General features: G+C 30.8%; 2 protein-coding genes across 6 annotated transcripts in view; both read left to right on the top strand.

Moving 5' to 3' along the window:
- Positions 1-15,489, top strand: part of LOC127701343 (plasmanylethanolamine desaturase-like) — a 429,461-nt gene that overhangs the window by 75,775 nt on the left and 338,197 nt on the right. The window lies entirely within an intron of this gene.
- The window catches only part of LOC127701272 (teashirt homolog 1-B-like), a 74,520-nt gene that overhangs the window by 30,607 nt on the left and 28,424 nt on the right, over positions 1-15,489 (top strand). The window contains exon 1 of one of the 4 annotated variants that reach the window (XM_052205110.1): positions 1,494-1,646. The exons of 2 other annotated variants lie outside the window; for them this stretch is intronic. In XM_052205110.1, coding sequence (XP_052061070.1) covers positions 1,643-1,646 — 4 coding nt within the window. In that variant the 5' untranslated portion in view covers positions 1,494-1,642. Of the gene's footprint in view, positions 1-1,493; positions 1,647-2,138; positions 2,286-15,489 lie in introns of those variants that run through there. One more of the 4 variants, XM_052205111.1, reaches the window with a different exon arrangement.

The following is a 15,489-nucleotide window of genomic DNA, read 5'->3' as shown; positions in this document are numbered from 1 at the left end:
GGGATAATTGCCCCAAACGTTCAGGAATATGGGGGGAAAATGGGCCAAAAACAAGCATTTTTCTAGTTTCCAGACAATAACTTGTGTTCAAGTGTATGGATCTCTCTGAAATTGTACTGCAAGGTACCATACCACAAAGGGGAGGCTGGGATTGAGTTTGGGGGGATTTTTTTTCCAATTTTTATGGGGGGTTTATATTTTTCTTCTTCAATAGCACAGTATTGCGCTGTGATATTGTGCAATAGCAAGAAATCTTCAATTGAAAATAAATACAAATCTTTTAACCAATTTCAATGGGATTAATTTAAAGTCTTTAATGTTTGGGGGTTCTAACCTTGTATTACTATTTTGGATATTGGGCCCCATTTTTAAATTGGTCTACATTGAGGTCAAAAGGATCCAAAATTAAACTTTGTTTGATTTCATCAAAAACTGAATTATTGCAGCTGTATGATATGCTGAATCTTATTGTGCATTTAGATTTTTTATTTTGGGCCCTGTTTTCAAATTAGTCCATATTAAGGTTTGAAGGGTCCAAGATTAAACTTTGTTTGATTTCAACTAAAATTGAATTTTTGGTGTTTTTTTATATGCTGAATCTAACCATGTTGTTAGATTTTGGATATCAGACCATTCTAGGTAAATTAAATGTCCCATTTCAAATTTTTAAGATTTTTGACCACATTTATTTTGTGTCAGAATCCTATATTATGTCAAAAATTTGATCCCAATCCACATTCAGACAGTATCAAGCTTGGATATTGTGTCGAAACTTGCCCCAACTGTTCAGGGTTCGACCTCTGCGGTCGTATCAGACTGCGCTCTGCGAAGCATTTTATCTTCGCTTGCCAGGGGTTGCGATCCAGTCTCTTCCTCTCCACCCTTGGCAGATTAAGCCAACATTAGTGAAAACAATGTTGAGCCATCTACCAGTAGATAAAAGTCACACCCATTCCTACTACATCACTCTTGACCAATGGCAGCACTTGAACTCTCTTTAGTGTTGGGGTGTAAAAATGGTTGCGTCTAGTATTTACAAACTTCGTAAAGCTGGAACCGAAATTATAGTGGCCTTCAACAATGAGCAAAACATTGGCCAAAAAATAAAAACAACCATAAGACAAACAACAAGAACAAAATGTGACAGAAAACTGAATATTGAGCATGACTGTATTATTAGTCATTTCTCATGCAAAAATATGTCATACTAATATGTGTACTTTTAAACAGTCCCTTATTTATCAATTTGATTAAAAAAATGACATTGTTGTAAATAGTGGATACTTATAAAGGTATCCATTTATATTGTAAGTTCTGACAAAACAATATATTTTGATATTTAAACTTACGTAATATATCATTTGATCTATCTTTATATGATTGATAAGACCTGTCACATTATTAAATTTCGTATTATTAAGGGATTATTAGATTGTGCCAAGGTGTGACCAATGTTTTATATCTGATAATATTGGATTAAAATGCATACAAGAATTATGTTGGCTTTATATTAATGACGACTATCAATCTTTTGGTTTGAAAAGTATATGAAATGAATTGTTATTTTTTTATAATACTGTTTTGGGAAAAGCATGTGAGAAATTTAGTTATGTCAGTGCGCAGTTATGGGAGGAAATAAATAATGTGTGAGTTATGCAATTTGTAGTTAAATACATAAATTATTGGCTTTAATCTTAATCTTTTAATGAATTTAGAGGAAATTAATAATTTTCAGTTGTGCATGCATGCCATATCAATCATAATTTAGTTTAAAAATGTGACAGATGTTTTTCAAAAATATGTAAAACTTTGTCATTAATCAAAGGCTACACCTCTTCTTAGTTTCTCTAGAAAGTCAAATATTGACGATTTTGAGTATAAGCTTACAAAATTATTGCAGTTGTAATCGACATAAATGAGTTAACCTAATTAACTTGTGATATGGCGCAGGTGTTTAGTATTGTTTCGAAAATTCTCTCTGATGTAAATCACATTATGTTCAAAATGAAAAATGATTTTAAGACGAAAGTGACGTATTTGTCAAAAATCAGGGATGACACCTGTATCTGATAGGCCAATCATTAAATCTAAAAACCTGGGGAGAAATCATTTATCACATCCTGTTAAGAAATTCATTACTCAATTATTATCACATATTCTTTATTATTTATGTCTTTTATGTAATTTGCATGCAAAGATGAATTTCAGAAATTGATTTTTGTAATTGGTACCAATTTACTGATGTTTCTTCAGGTATTGAGATGTTAAATTCAAATATTTGAAAGGTAAGAATTAAAAATAAACATTTAATTGGAAGTTGATCATTTCTGCTCTTTATAAATTGGTATCATGAGGCACTCACTCTCAAAAGTTTGTCACCAGCTGTTTGAAAACTACGCAAGTAAGAGGTTGACAAGTTTCTTTTAATTGGAATGAATAGAGACTCGATCTTCATTATGCCACTGACTACACACCTAAACTTAGGTCAATATGTACTACAGAAGAATAAATAAAATAAGGGACAAAAAACAATAGCATTTTGAAATTTTTTGCAATTCTTTAGAGTCTTGCTAATTACTTTAATATATGTGCTTCAGTCATTATTGAAATGATTTCAATGATAGAATTTTACCTAAAATATTGAATGTATAAAATTCACTAAAAGAAAGTTTTGAAAATACCTCAGGCAAAGTTTAATATCCTTTACAGCCATTGTTGGCTTTTCTTTAGAGGTCAGTTTGTTTTAGATTGTTACAAGTGTTTGATTTAATTGACTCTCCAAAATTTTTTCTTGAGCTTCCTTTGGTGAAGAAGGTTTTTTCTAGAAACAATTGATTTTTATTAACCGAGACTATCAACTGCTCCTTCAGCTACATGTTTTTATCAGAAAATATGGCAACACCAAAAAATCATAGACAAAATGTGATACTTTTAGGATGGTTTGTTTGAAGGATTGACTAGACATGCCAATTTATTTAATTTATTGAACCAAGTTTAATTGCTGTAAAATGTGTCAAATCCTGTTGTAAATAATGTTAAAAAATTTACATTTTGTATTGAATGTTTTACATCAGCTTGGTTTCTAATTTCAGACTATTAATGGTTTATTTATTCATTTAAATCAACATTTGAAAACTATATTTATTTACCAGAGTAATGTAAAAATCTGGTGTTTTTAAGGAATTGAAAATGTATCAGTTCTATTTTAGGATAGAATATTTTAATTCTTTATCCTTGGAAGTCAAGTACATGTATTAATATCACTTGTCTTTCCGTTAATCCTACAATTATTTTTGTCACTACTTTTCTCAGGAACTGCAGGACTGAATAACTTCATAATTTGGCAAGTAGCTTGACAGAGATGAATTGTTAAGTGTGAGCACTTTTTGGATCTGTCAGATACTGACTTCCTGTTTGTCATTACTTTAAATTTTTATGTTGACTAAAAACAAATATTTTAATCACACTCTATCTTAGGAACTACTGTACAGATTGACTTCATATTTTGTCATCAGCTTGACAGTGATGAGTTGAACATGTGTGCATTTTTCAGATCTGTCAGAATCCTTCATGTTTTTCAATACTTTGAATATTAAGGATGGCTGTATGCTTTGCAGGACAATGCATGCAACTTGTTATTTTTGTAAATGTTTTGTATGTTGCAATTTGTTTTTCTAATTCGATTCAAGTGTTGCTTAACATGTGCTTTTTAAATGAATTACCATATTTAGTTAATGATGCTGGTAGTAAATGCAATTTTCACAAGCAGATGTCCTGTATGCAGAAGCCCCAGGTAGCTATATGGGTCTTGACCTAATAAACATTTGTCATTATAAAATGTTTTATATGCAGCTGCTGGACATTTTTCTCAAGGTAAATCTAATGTGCATGATTTATGCTGCCAATTTTTTGTTAGTTGGCTTTCTTGTACTCTATGGAGTTCTATTTGTTTAAAGGAATAAAATCCAAATTCATGGTAACAGTTTAATAAAATTGAACAATTTAAAAAAATCAAGAGCTTCATAACCGGATATTATGATGTGATGTGAAGTGGACTTGTGACTTGTTCAAGATGTGTACATATAATGAATCAAATCAAACCCCAAAAAAAAAAACAACAAACAAATTCAAATGACAGATTGTTTTGTTGATATTTTTGTACTTTTAAAGAAGCTGTCCATTTTAAGGGGAGATAATTCAATTTCTTTTTTTAATTAAAATTGATGCATGTTTGAGTGGTATCTTATCTATATTTGTACCTCTCCCCTGTGGTTCTGATGTCTGCCATAAGTCTGTACATATTAAGACATAAATCTCTGACTGATTAGTGTAGTGTGCACCCAAGGCTCATTTGTTTTCATTATTTGATAACTATGGCATGATAAAGGCACATAGATCATCTGAACATTTACCAAACATTACATAAGCTGTAAAACATCACTTCTGTATCACATTGACATCCATTATCTACACAGGCTCCTCAAGTCTTTACAACGTTTCACATTCTTTACATGCAATTGTTTCATGTCAAAAGATTGTCCAACGAGGACTCCACTGTTCCCACTATCTCTGATATTCTGACAAACTGCACTTCCTCCGAAAACTTCCAGATTTCTTTGATCCTTTTGAAATGAATTTCATGTTGTTTGAGATGTCATGAAAGCTGTTTGAATTTTTATAAAGATTGTGATGCAATCATTGAGCAATGTGTTTCATTAGATGTTCTTTTATATACTGAGACTTTAATTTTACTGATGTTTGATTAAATTCATGTCTTATCTAATTAATTTGTTTTCCAAAATGTTGTTCCTGATCGTTTTGAACAGAGTGAAAGCAACGTATTAATGAATTTAAATACAGGAATTGAGCATATCAATTGATGTGCTGCATGTTGAAAAGGAGTTGTTTCCCTTTTTAATCTGTCTGTGTTTTAAATGCTGTTTGATTGATTATGTGTGAATGATGAAATTACAGCCTAATCTTGACATTTGAAATAAAGAATGAACCAATTTATCATTCTTGTTTTGTCATTTTCAAAAAATGATCAAAGCTTTTTAAACTTTTAAAATTTTGAAAACAAATTGTGATCCATCAAGCCTTTGAAGCCTATTATTTTTCTTCATGATCGATGACGAAAATGATAAATATTTATTTTGAACATTGGTTTCCAAAAGCTTTGATTGCAACTGCATTTTAAACTCAAGAGGTAAGTCTATTAAGTAAACTTCTATTCAGACATTGCATGCAAACTTTTGATCAGTTAAGGGTAAAATGCCAATACATTGTATTAGAAGCATTGAAAATATTTATTCAATATAATCTGTATAGAAATTGTTACATTGCACTGCTTTCATTAAAAGAATGACAACAATATATAGTCTGCAAAAACTTTAATTCTTCATTATATTACTTTTATACTTCATCTTGTTACATGGTGTGTAGGGAGGGATTAACATGTCCAAATGCTACACCTACATGACCAATTACTTAAGTAACACGTTTTAAAAAAAAAATCATTGTCATAGGCTGTTAAATTTGAAGGGACATCAATTTTTGCAGATTGGACATAATCAATTGAAGATTTACACTTATTAAAATATGAAAAATTGGAATTTTTTAGGTTTATGGATAACGATTACAGATTATTTGAAGATGGAGCTTTTATCTTTTAAAAAATGTCTGGTACTTTAGTTACTGGAAGGACACCTGTGTGATCAATGGATTTTTTTTTGTGTGTTTAAAGTTCCATACCAGAGTTGACTGACATGGGACTCCTTACAATAGCCATATGTTCTTTCTATGTGGCCTCTGTGGCAGCCTCTACATGTAAGGCCTCTATATATTGTCTTGAGTTAATGTCCTCTGCTGTCATCATATTTTTTTCAATCTTAAAGTATTTCTTGAGAACCAGAAAAAAAATCAATCAAATTTTCACAGACTCTATAAAAAGATGAACAGTTGTGCTTATTTGGTTGTGATTTCTGAACACGTTAGTTTGTTGTATTACTCATAGCTAAGTCTTGGTTTCAATATGGTTTAGAGGCAGCACATATCTCTTGTCTTAAACTTTTTTGACCATTCAACAACATTAACCACCCTAACTTGGACACTCTTACATGAATACATTAATGTGTATCTAATTTTAGATCATTATAAAGAGATATGGTATGAAAAACTATCCACCAGTGACCAAATGACAAATTGGATGTAAACAATTGTAGGTCACCACCATGTTGATTTTTTAGGGTTTTCTTTGCCAAACAGAGTTTCAATGTAGTTCATAGGAACACTGATGAAAATGTAAAGTTTCCTGACAACTTATTTTGTCTAGATTAAAAATAAGCTTTGGACAATTATACAAAAAAAATTCTTTTTGGTGTCGTGGACAATTATGGTCTGTCAGATGTTATTTCTTACAATGCTTTTGATGATTGCAAACATAAAAACATACACAATTTAATCTAAATAACTGCATTTCTGAAGGAAATTTTTTTTTATGTGCCAATAAAACATAAGGACATTTTCATGAATTATGTCCCTTTAGGGACTGTACATTGACACAGTATTTCAAAATCTAAATCGAAGAACAAAAAATGTCTTTGTCTCTGAGATTTATGAATTTTCATTATGAATCAAACTATAAAATTTGATGATTTGTTTTATGGGTCTTTTATCTGAAAATCAACTATTATCAACCATGTGCTAGGGAATATTTAATAGAAACAAAATACTAACTCCAAAACAAAATGAAAGCAACCTGATACCATCTTTTAATAGGTATCCAACCATAAAAACATTTTTATAGTGATTTATGATTGAAGTTATTGTCATATTTTATTGCCGGGATTGATGGCTTCTGTTCATGACAGATTTGTATTGGAAATCGCACCCAGTTTCACCGATCTTACATGACCGTGGATCTTAATTTACATACTAGACCCCATAATGGATTGTAATCAGTCTTAAAGTTCCATATAAATCACAGTATATTATTGCTAATGTCAGACTTATGTTTTCCATGCTTCAATCATGACCATATCAATAACTTTTAGCTGTGACTAGAGTTGTTTGTGTTTTTATGAGAGATGTCTCTGGGTGGGAAATTTTATCTTCTTTTCTAGACTTGATGTAATATGAATATTTATAATTCATTTACTATTATTGCATGTTTGTCTATTATTGCATGTACTGATATTAAAAAGCTGTGATCTCGCCATTTATTTGATTTGTAGTATTTGCGTAATTATTCACCTTAATGGTTTTCTTCCCAATATGGGTAGATTTATTTCCTGTTGAATTTATTTTTTAGGCATTCAAAAGTTTGTTTAAAGATTTTAACAGATGAAATATGATTTGAAAAGAGAATTATTAAGAGTATATTAAGCTAGGGACAATTCAAGTTACAAATACAAATATCGTACTGGTAGAACATGCTAAAAAATTTTTTCTTATCAAGCAAAAGCAAGAGAGTTTTGTACTCAAAGTGGCACAATAAGGTCTTCTTTGGGGATCAAAATTGTTCGTCATGATTTATTGGCCCTACATATAACTTAGGCTTGTTGTACCAGCACTACTTTGTGTATTAATTTTCTTAAATGGCGAAGTACACATACCAGAATGTGATCTAGTTTGTTAAATGGTAGTTACCCAAAATACCTATGATCTCTTCTGAAAACATAAAACTGGCTATTGCCATTACACTCTACTTAAAGCAAATATGTCCAAGTAAATTTGTTCCTCCCAACAGAAGTTCCCCTAGAAACTTTGTTATCAACAATAAGATAATATCTGTTCCTGTTGAAACAAATATTCTATACCCATTGTTCTGTAAGGAACAAATTCTGTAATATTACCTTCTTTTGGAACTGCTTTTATTTCATGACAAGCATACTATAAAAATATACAAGAGTTGTCTCCCTTTTGCTGTATACCATTTCACCTGTGTTGTACCAATCTTTAGTGCTTATAGCAGACTTAATGCTGACTGATCTCTTGTCTTAGGACATAAATATATTTGTCTCGTTGACATTTGTCTGATTCTTTCTCTTTATCCCTGCAGTTTAAATGGAAACAAATTAGGATAAAAATAAGAAAAGTCAGTGATGGATAAGTTTTAATATTGCCATGGTAACTGTCAGAAAGCATCAAATAAAGTAGAAAAGCCATCGGTTGTATGGTCCCACATTGTCTGTTAGTTGACATTGAAATATGATGTTTAGCTGCATCTAGTGAGCTTCTTTTGACAGGAATATCATCATAAATCCTAAAAGTATTGTCTAAACTTACTGGTAAATATTTTGATTGAGTAGTATCCGTTTCTGGTGTCAAATGTTGGAGGGGATATTAACGAGCCAGGCAGTGTAACATACGACATATTGTGTTAAGCTCTTGATGTATGTCTCTTAGGTGTTTTAAGAAAAATCATTTCTCAGTTTTTTTTCAAGCATTTCTATCTGTCACCAGGGATTTGAATGTTGTTTGTTAACCCCTAAGAGCCCAAGATAAAAGATGAAAAATATCAGTAATAAATTAGTTAAATCTATTGTATAGGTAATTTACTCCATCAAATTTATCTTGTAACCTATTTATTTTGTCTGTTGAATTATAAGATCTGTTCATCTAGTCTTTCATCTCCGTATATCCATTATTCATTCCTGAATACTTCTTTCTGTCTGCACTTATTGTTATATTTTCACATTTTTCTTCCTTCTATTTAAAGTCTGTTTTAGTACTTTTGTTTTAGATTATTATCAACTTTTATTGGAAGGTGTTTGATGTTTTGCTATTGCTGTGATTCAAATAAAGTTGGGTTTGGATTTGCTACCTGAGGGTTTATTAAGAAATTTAAACCATCATATGCTCTTTGGAAGTTGACCTATCATTGTTACATTTTGCAAATTTCTAATTTAATGGTATGCATCTGGTAATTTTCAGAGATTTTTTTATGTTTTGATTCTTATATTAACAAAATTGGCATATATAGTCTTTAGTTTTGTCAGGTTCTATGGACTTCCCCTTTATTTGGAGTTTGGTATTTTTATTGACACATTTTTTTAAACCAAAAAATTGAATTTGCATTTTTGATGGGAAAAATCACTATAATGAACCTCTCAAATATAAACTTATCAAACAGCTATGCAGTTTAACAAATGTATTTTGATTTTGGTCTGGTTTTATTTTATTTTAATGAAAATGTGTGAGTTACTTTTGACCTCCAATGAGACTTATCTTTAAATATGATGGAACTAAAAACAGACCAATCTGTTCAAGTAACATGTAGTCAATTATGTGTAGAGAATTCTCTAAAAGGAATATTTTATATTGTCATACAAAAAGGGACCAATTTGACCTTGAATATGTGTTGTGTTTCCATTAGCACTCAGTATATAAGCCCTAACCATTGTAGAATCAAAGCTTGACCATAGATATTGTTAAATTTCAGGACACCAACTTACATAAAATTTTTTTAATTAAATGCAGCATCACTGCAGGTTTATTTAAAACTAGGAGATGGAGCACTTGCAGAATAATCTATTTTGAGACATTGATCTTATCATAAATACCTTAACTTGCTGTGAATTTTATCTTCTTGAAGAAAAAAGTGCCAAAATCACCCAAATTTGCAATTTGAATCAAAGAAGCTGACATCGCCAACCAAGCACTTCATGGCAAATATGCGCAATGTATATCCTGACATGGTCATTCTCATTTGGTCATGGTTTATCTGTAATTTGACCTGGAAAATACAATAAAGAGAGAAAAATAATTTGCGTTTGAAGTGTCAAGGTCCATTTTTTTAATGCATGATGTTGCATGAAATACTTCATTATACCAGTATATAAAATAATAATACTGTTTGATCAAAATTTCAAAATTGATTATTTTGTAAGAGTTGCATCTCCTTTGTTTATGACCTAACCTAAAGTAAATATATACATTGGTATTTATGAAAACATATTTTAGTTGGTGTAATAACTATTTAGTACAAGTTTTAACAATGTACATGATACTTTAGTAACAGATGTCAAATCTTATCAGGCAAACTTTGACTTATTTCTGCATAAAGAAGTTGAAAAATCCAAATGATGTTACCAAAGTAGTAAAGACTGAACTCAGTTATTTAGCCTCAAAGATTCTTTTTCAGGTACCATGGTTGACCATTGTATAACCTGTACATTTATTACAGATACAAACATTTCAACACCCCATAAATGCCTGTACTAAAGATCTTGACCTGTGGAGTAATTTGTGTGATGATGAATGTTTAACCATGTATATCAGTTTATAATCTATACATATTACCTGTGGACATTGACCACCCTGCAGACCTATATATCATTTGTCCTGATTGTCCTCAGATAAACTATCACCTGTCCCCTTGTGATGATGATGTTATACTCACCTGTCCTCTCATAATCATGTAGATTTCATACAGGTTATTAGACAGATGCTAAAAGTTCTGTAGGGGTAAATGTTGTAAATGTTGTACTTAGGTGTTTTCATATCTGTTTGGATAATTTTGAACACAATATATGAAAATCAAACTGATTATATCATGATTTTGTTTTGTAGTGTGTCTGGTCAAATTGAAGGGGGTCTTTATCTGAGTACTCAAGAAACCACAAGGCAGTAAAAAACACTTTTGATATAATGACTTAATCTTTCTCTATTAAAATGAAGATAAGATTTATATACTTCTACATGGCCAAATAGGATATATAAGAACATGCATAGGAAAAATTTTGATTGTTTTATAAGGGACACAGAAAAGTTACATTTCTGTAAGTTACATGTCAAATCATTAAATGTTATTAAAAATGTGATGATAGACAGACTCCTATACTTAAAGAAGAAAGGTGTAAAAATTAGAACAGAATTATATTACAAAAATTCTGGCATTAAATGATAAACACATGATGATATAAAAAAAAAATGTATCAATATAGTCCCATTAATCTATGGTAACCTTGCAGAGTTCTCGAAAATTGATGGTCCATAGGTTTTGATCACGAAAATTTTGCAAAAGACCAACATTATTATGGTTTTTTGCAATAGAAATAATGGTGAGGACCAGCAGGTTTTCAAGGACAATCAGAGGGAAAAAAAGATTTTGAGAACTGCCCTTGTAGACTATAATCAGTTTAGATATTGTGAGTAAAAGTTTCGATATATCATTTTTCCTTTTTCTGACATATATACCTGGAATTTATAAACAGCACCTGATTTTAAGATAATATGGTGTCTGTGCAGCATTTAAATAAGCCATGGTAATATATTCTATGGGAGATAACTCTAATTCTCAATAGTTCCTTAGGAAATATCATGAAGTGATATTTTACTGCCATAGAATGATAAACGATTAACTTTAAGGCCTAACAGCTGCTCTGGTAGTAGAGTCAGAAGAACATTTAATCATACAAATAAATGTCGGATTTGACAACCATATGATATTTCTACCCTTGTTTTCTGCATTACGTTTACTTGATGTTTATTACAACTTGTTATGGTTATTTGTAAGCTTTTCACTTAACCTACGACCTTGTCGGTATAATTCACAAGAAGACTCCTACTTCCAGTATTACGTCTTGTCATTGTTTTTTACCTGAACAATTAATTTACAGGTATTAATTATGTGTATTTCAGTAGGTGTGACAAAGAGATTTTGATTGTTTCAATTTATTACTATGTTAAGACCAGAGTGATATACAGTACTCGGATGATCTTCCAGTGGCTTTTTTATAAAGGGGCACAGCTGCTAGTAGCATCTGAGTCTTTCATCATAGTTTTTTATTAGGGAATATACAAATCCATCTGTTTTGTTTATATACTGTATAAGAATGACAGATCACTATGAGATTTTTTTTTCTTTTCTTAACTGATGTTCTGTCCTCCGTTATAAATTAATCCCACTCTAATTTTGATGCATGATTCTTTTTTTTTTTCTTATGCTATGATATATTTTACATTATGATGCATGAAAAGAAAAAGTCACCTAAAATTAGCTTTTAAAGAAGAATGCCTGTCAGTTTTATATATTTTCTCCTTTTTACATGCTCAGTAAATAAATCATAAGAACTTGATGGCTTGAAGATATGTAATAATATATAGAAATATTAGCGTAGGCATGTAGATATATATTATGAGGTAAATGTACAAATTTTTTTTTAAAGAATGGCTAAAAACAAGACAGACACTTCTGAGTTTGTCATTTGACTGATACTTCAAGGGATAGTTTGTAGGCTGCCAACTGCCAAACATTTTTTTTAAAATAGTAGTTCTAGGCATGATATATATTAGTTGTTTTTGACATATTGCTTTGGTAAAACCAGATGAATTCGAATTTCTTACCTAGTATTTATTGAAAATATTTTAATAAAATAGATTGAATTTTAATATTGCAGTTACACACTTAGCCAGTTAGGGGTGTGAATTAAATATCTGTCAAAGGCTGTCCCTCTGTATATCATCAGTTTTGAAAAATAACATATGACCAGTTGAAGTTGATCTGGTCACACTTTTTGGTACATTGATTCATAATCACGATTATTTTTCAATTTACAGCAATTTTTAAAAGATTCCTGTCAACACTATTTAGTAATAAATGGGTTCCTTGGAATTTTATTTTAATGATGTTACTCCTGATGATGATATTTAACATATAACTAATTAACTGACCAATTAAGCTTTAGCAAATACGGTACAAGATGTAAATATGAATGTACCCTAAAAACTTCTCTTTTAGTTACACAATAGTATATTTCCCTTTGGTTTATAGCTTGAGCAAATACTAGGTGTAATTATGAATAATTCTCATATGATTTGCATATTAGAGAATACGTTGATATGATTGGTTGAGAGGACTTCCGGTAGTTGTTCTTGACGTTGTTTATTTTTCGATAGACGACGTTGACCGAACTTCTTTTCGTAACCAATGTAAACAAGATGGCGGCGATAATGACTCAATCCGGATCGACGTTAACAAAATTTATTTTCAATTCGCGTTAATAGGTCTTAATAGTTAAATTAAGGTGGTACCCAACACCTTGACTAATATTAATTTGGCTCGTTTAATTTTCATAAAATTTTGACAAAATGTTTACTTTGTCCCTTTGACAAAAATATAAAAATTTCAAAAAAAATGAACCAACCACTTTATCAGAAAAAAATCATTGGTTATATAGCAGTTTGACAAACACTAATTTTGATCATTGAGAAGCTTAATATTTCCTTAACAATACAACGTAATTAAAACGTTTAGCTGATTTTTACAGAGTTATCTCCCTGTAGTGTTAGGTACCACCTTAAATAATAAACACAAAACATTCGTTTGAATGATAATAAGAGTTTTTGTAGTTAATTTTTTATCAGATTGCAAATTTCATGGAGTACATACTTTTCCGTTAACCAACAAATATATTTATGCGCCAGGCCTATTCAAATATACAATTTACGTGTGATAGAGGTTATGAGTGTGGAAAAATAAATTCCTTATCTCCAATTTTAAAGAATTATAAGGATTAAACGGCTTTTTTAAAGGAATTTATTGGTGTATAAACTGTACCAAGTCACTCACAAACATATCATAAAAGTCCTTCGGACTTTTATTTGTTTGTGAGTGAATTGGTCGAGTTTATACACCAATAAATTCCTTTAAAAATTCCTAAAATATTCTCTTTCAGTACGTACGCAGTTGTAAATTTCCCGGTTTTTTTTTTATTCATTTGTTTTCTTCTTTTGATTGCCAAGTGACCATCATAAGATCAGAAGTTATTTCAATATAGAATTTGATTTGTTTCGTTGCTTGACATCCTTACAATATGAAAAATGATACCAGTGAATGACAGTGATATAGAAAAAAATTGAATTATGTGTACACTTCAATGGGAAAGAATAAGATAAATGGTGAAATCTTTGTCATTTGATATAAAATGATGAGTCACAATTAAGATATTAATGATTTTCTTGCCACCCTTTGTATTTATTATTGTGGGTTTGACAGGTAAATTGGAATACAGTAGTCCCTGGGGGTCGTAATTCTCTGCTGCATTTTGACAGTCTGTCAAAGCTTCTGTCATAGTCAATATATCCTAGTTACTGGGGTCACAATAGTATGTGATTTGTTTAGATAATACAAACTACTTTGCATGTCTTTGAAAGTCATCATGCATGTTTCATTGAATTAACTTGAGGCTTTAGACAACTATTTAACGCTCACCAGGTCAAGTGCCTGTGTGAACTATTGCCAATAATTGCTGTCTGTCGCCTGTTATCCTTTGAAGATGATCTCATGTAATATTACAAAACCAATATGAACAAGTTGGTCACAATATGTAAGGTCAATTAAAAAAAAACTTTTATTTTTTTTTATCAAGACAAAAAAATAATTACCACCAGAAGTAATTAGTGATTCCTATTCTGCAATAAACGAATTTCTCAAACTGTAAGCTTAGGCAAGATCTTTTAGGAAATGTTCTGACTTTAATGGTTTTTCATCAGAAATGTCTGGACTTGTAACAGTGCCTATTCAAAGATGTCCATTTAATGTGTTAGGGTAGACAGGAAACATAAAAACATATTTTTGGCCTATTAGTTTTAGGTTGATTCAATTAAACCTAATGGTGGAAGAGAGAGTTTCATGTGTTTGCATGTTATAGGACTCTTGCAACATTTTTTTGAGTTGTCCATATTTGGCCTGTTGTAGAGTATAATGTTACCGCTTTAGGCTTAGTATATGAACCAGACCAATAGGACCATTTGAGCTATTGTCATCACTTTGTGTCTATTACCACTTACCTATTCGACAAAGTCATTTTCATCATCTCATCTGAAACATCCAATTTGAACCAATTTTGCAGGAATAATAAATGGAAATTCCTTTATTAAATTTCTCCTCTTGGTCAAACATGATAAAAACATGGCTGTAACAGCCAAACTTAATATTGATTAGCCAATTTCCAAAACTATAGATTGATGATGAGAAGACCCTCTTGGAAAGGTACTCTTTTTAAATTTTTATTGAGTGGCAAACATGGTGGCATTTGTTACACAAATTTCCAATAAAAACCTTTTGGAAAAGAACATTTCCATTTTCTCTGAATAAACTGGGCTAATTTCATTCAAACTTTATGAGAATTTCTGGAAGGTTTCCTTATTTTGGTTTTGTACAGATCTTTAACATGACAGCCAGACGCAATCTTTGATCCTGTTTGATGAATTATCAAAAATCCTTTGTTGCTCTGAAACTAGAAGGCAAGGTATTTGAAACTTTGGAACATTTATGAAAATTTAATCATCTGTAGCATTACATTTTGCAAGTAAAGCCTATTGAATGCTCTTGAGTGAATTTGGAAAGCTTTTTAATGCCCCCGCCGTAGCGGAGGGGGCATTATGTTTTACCCTTGTCCGTCCGTATGTACATATGTACGTCCTGAAAGTCGGTTTCCGTTCTCTAACTTTATTTTGCCTCAACCAAATGTTATGAAACTTATA

Source organism: Mytilus californianus, unplaced genomic scaffold, assembly GCF_021869535.1.
Source record: "Mytilus californianus isolate M0D057914Y unplaced genomic scaffold, xbMytCali1.0.p SCAF_5, whole genome shotgun sequence".
NCBI lineage: Eukaryota > Metazoa > Mollusca > Bivalvia > Mytilida > Mytilidae > Mytilus > Mytilus californianus.
This window is presented reverse-complemented; position numbering and strand designations above follow the sequence as displayed.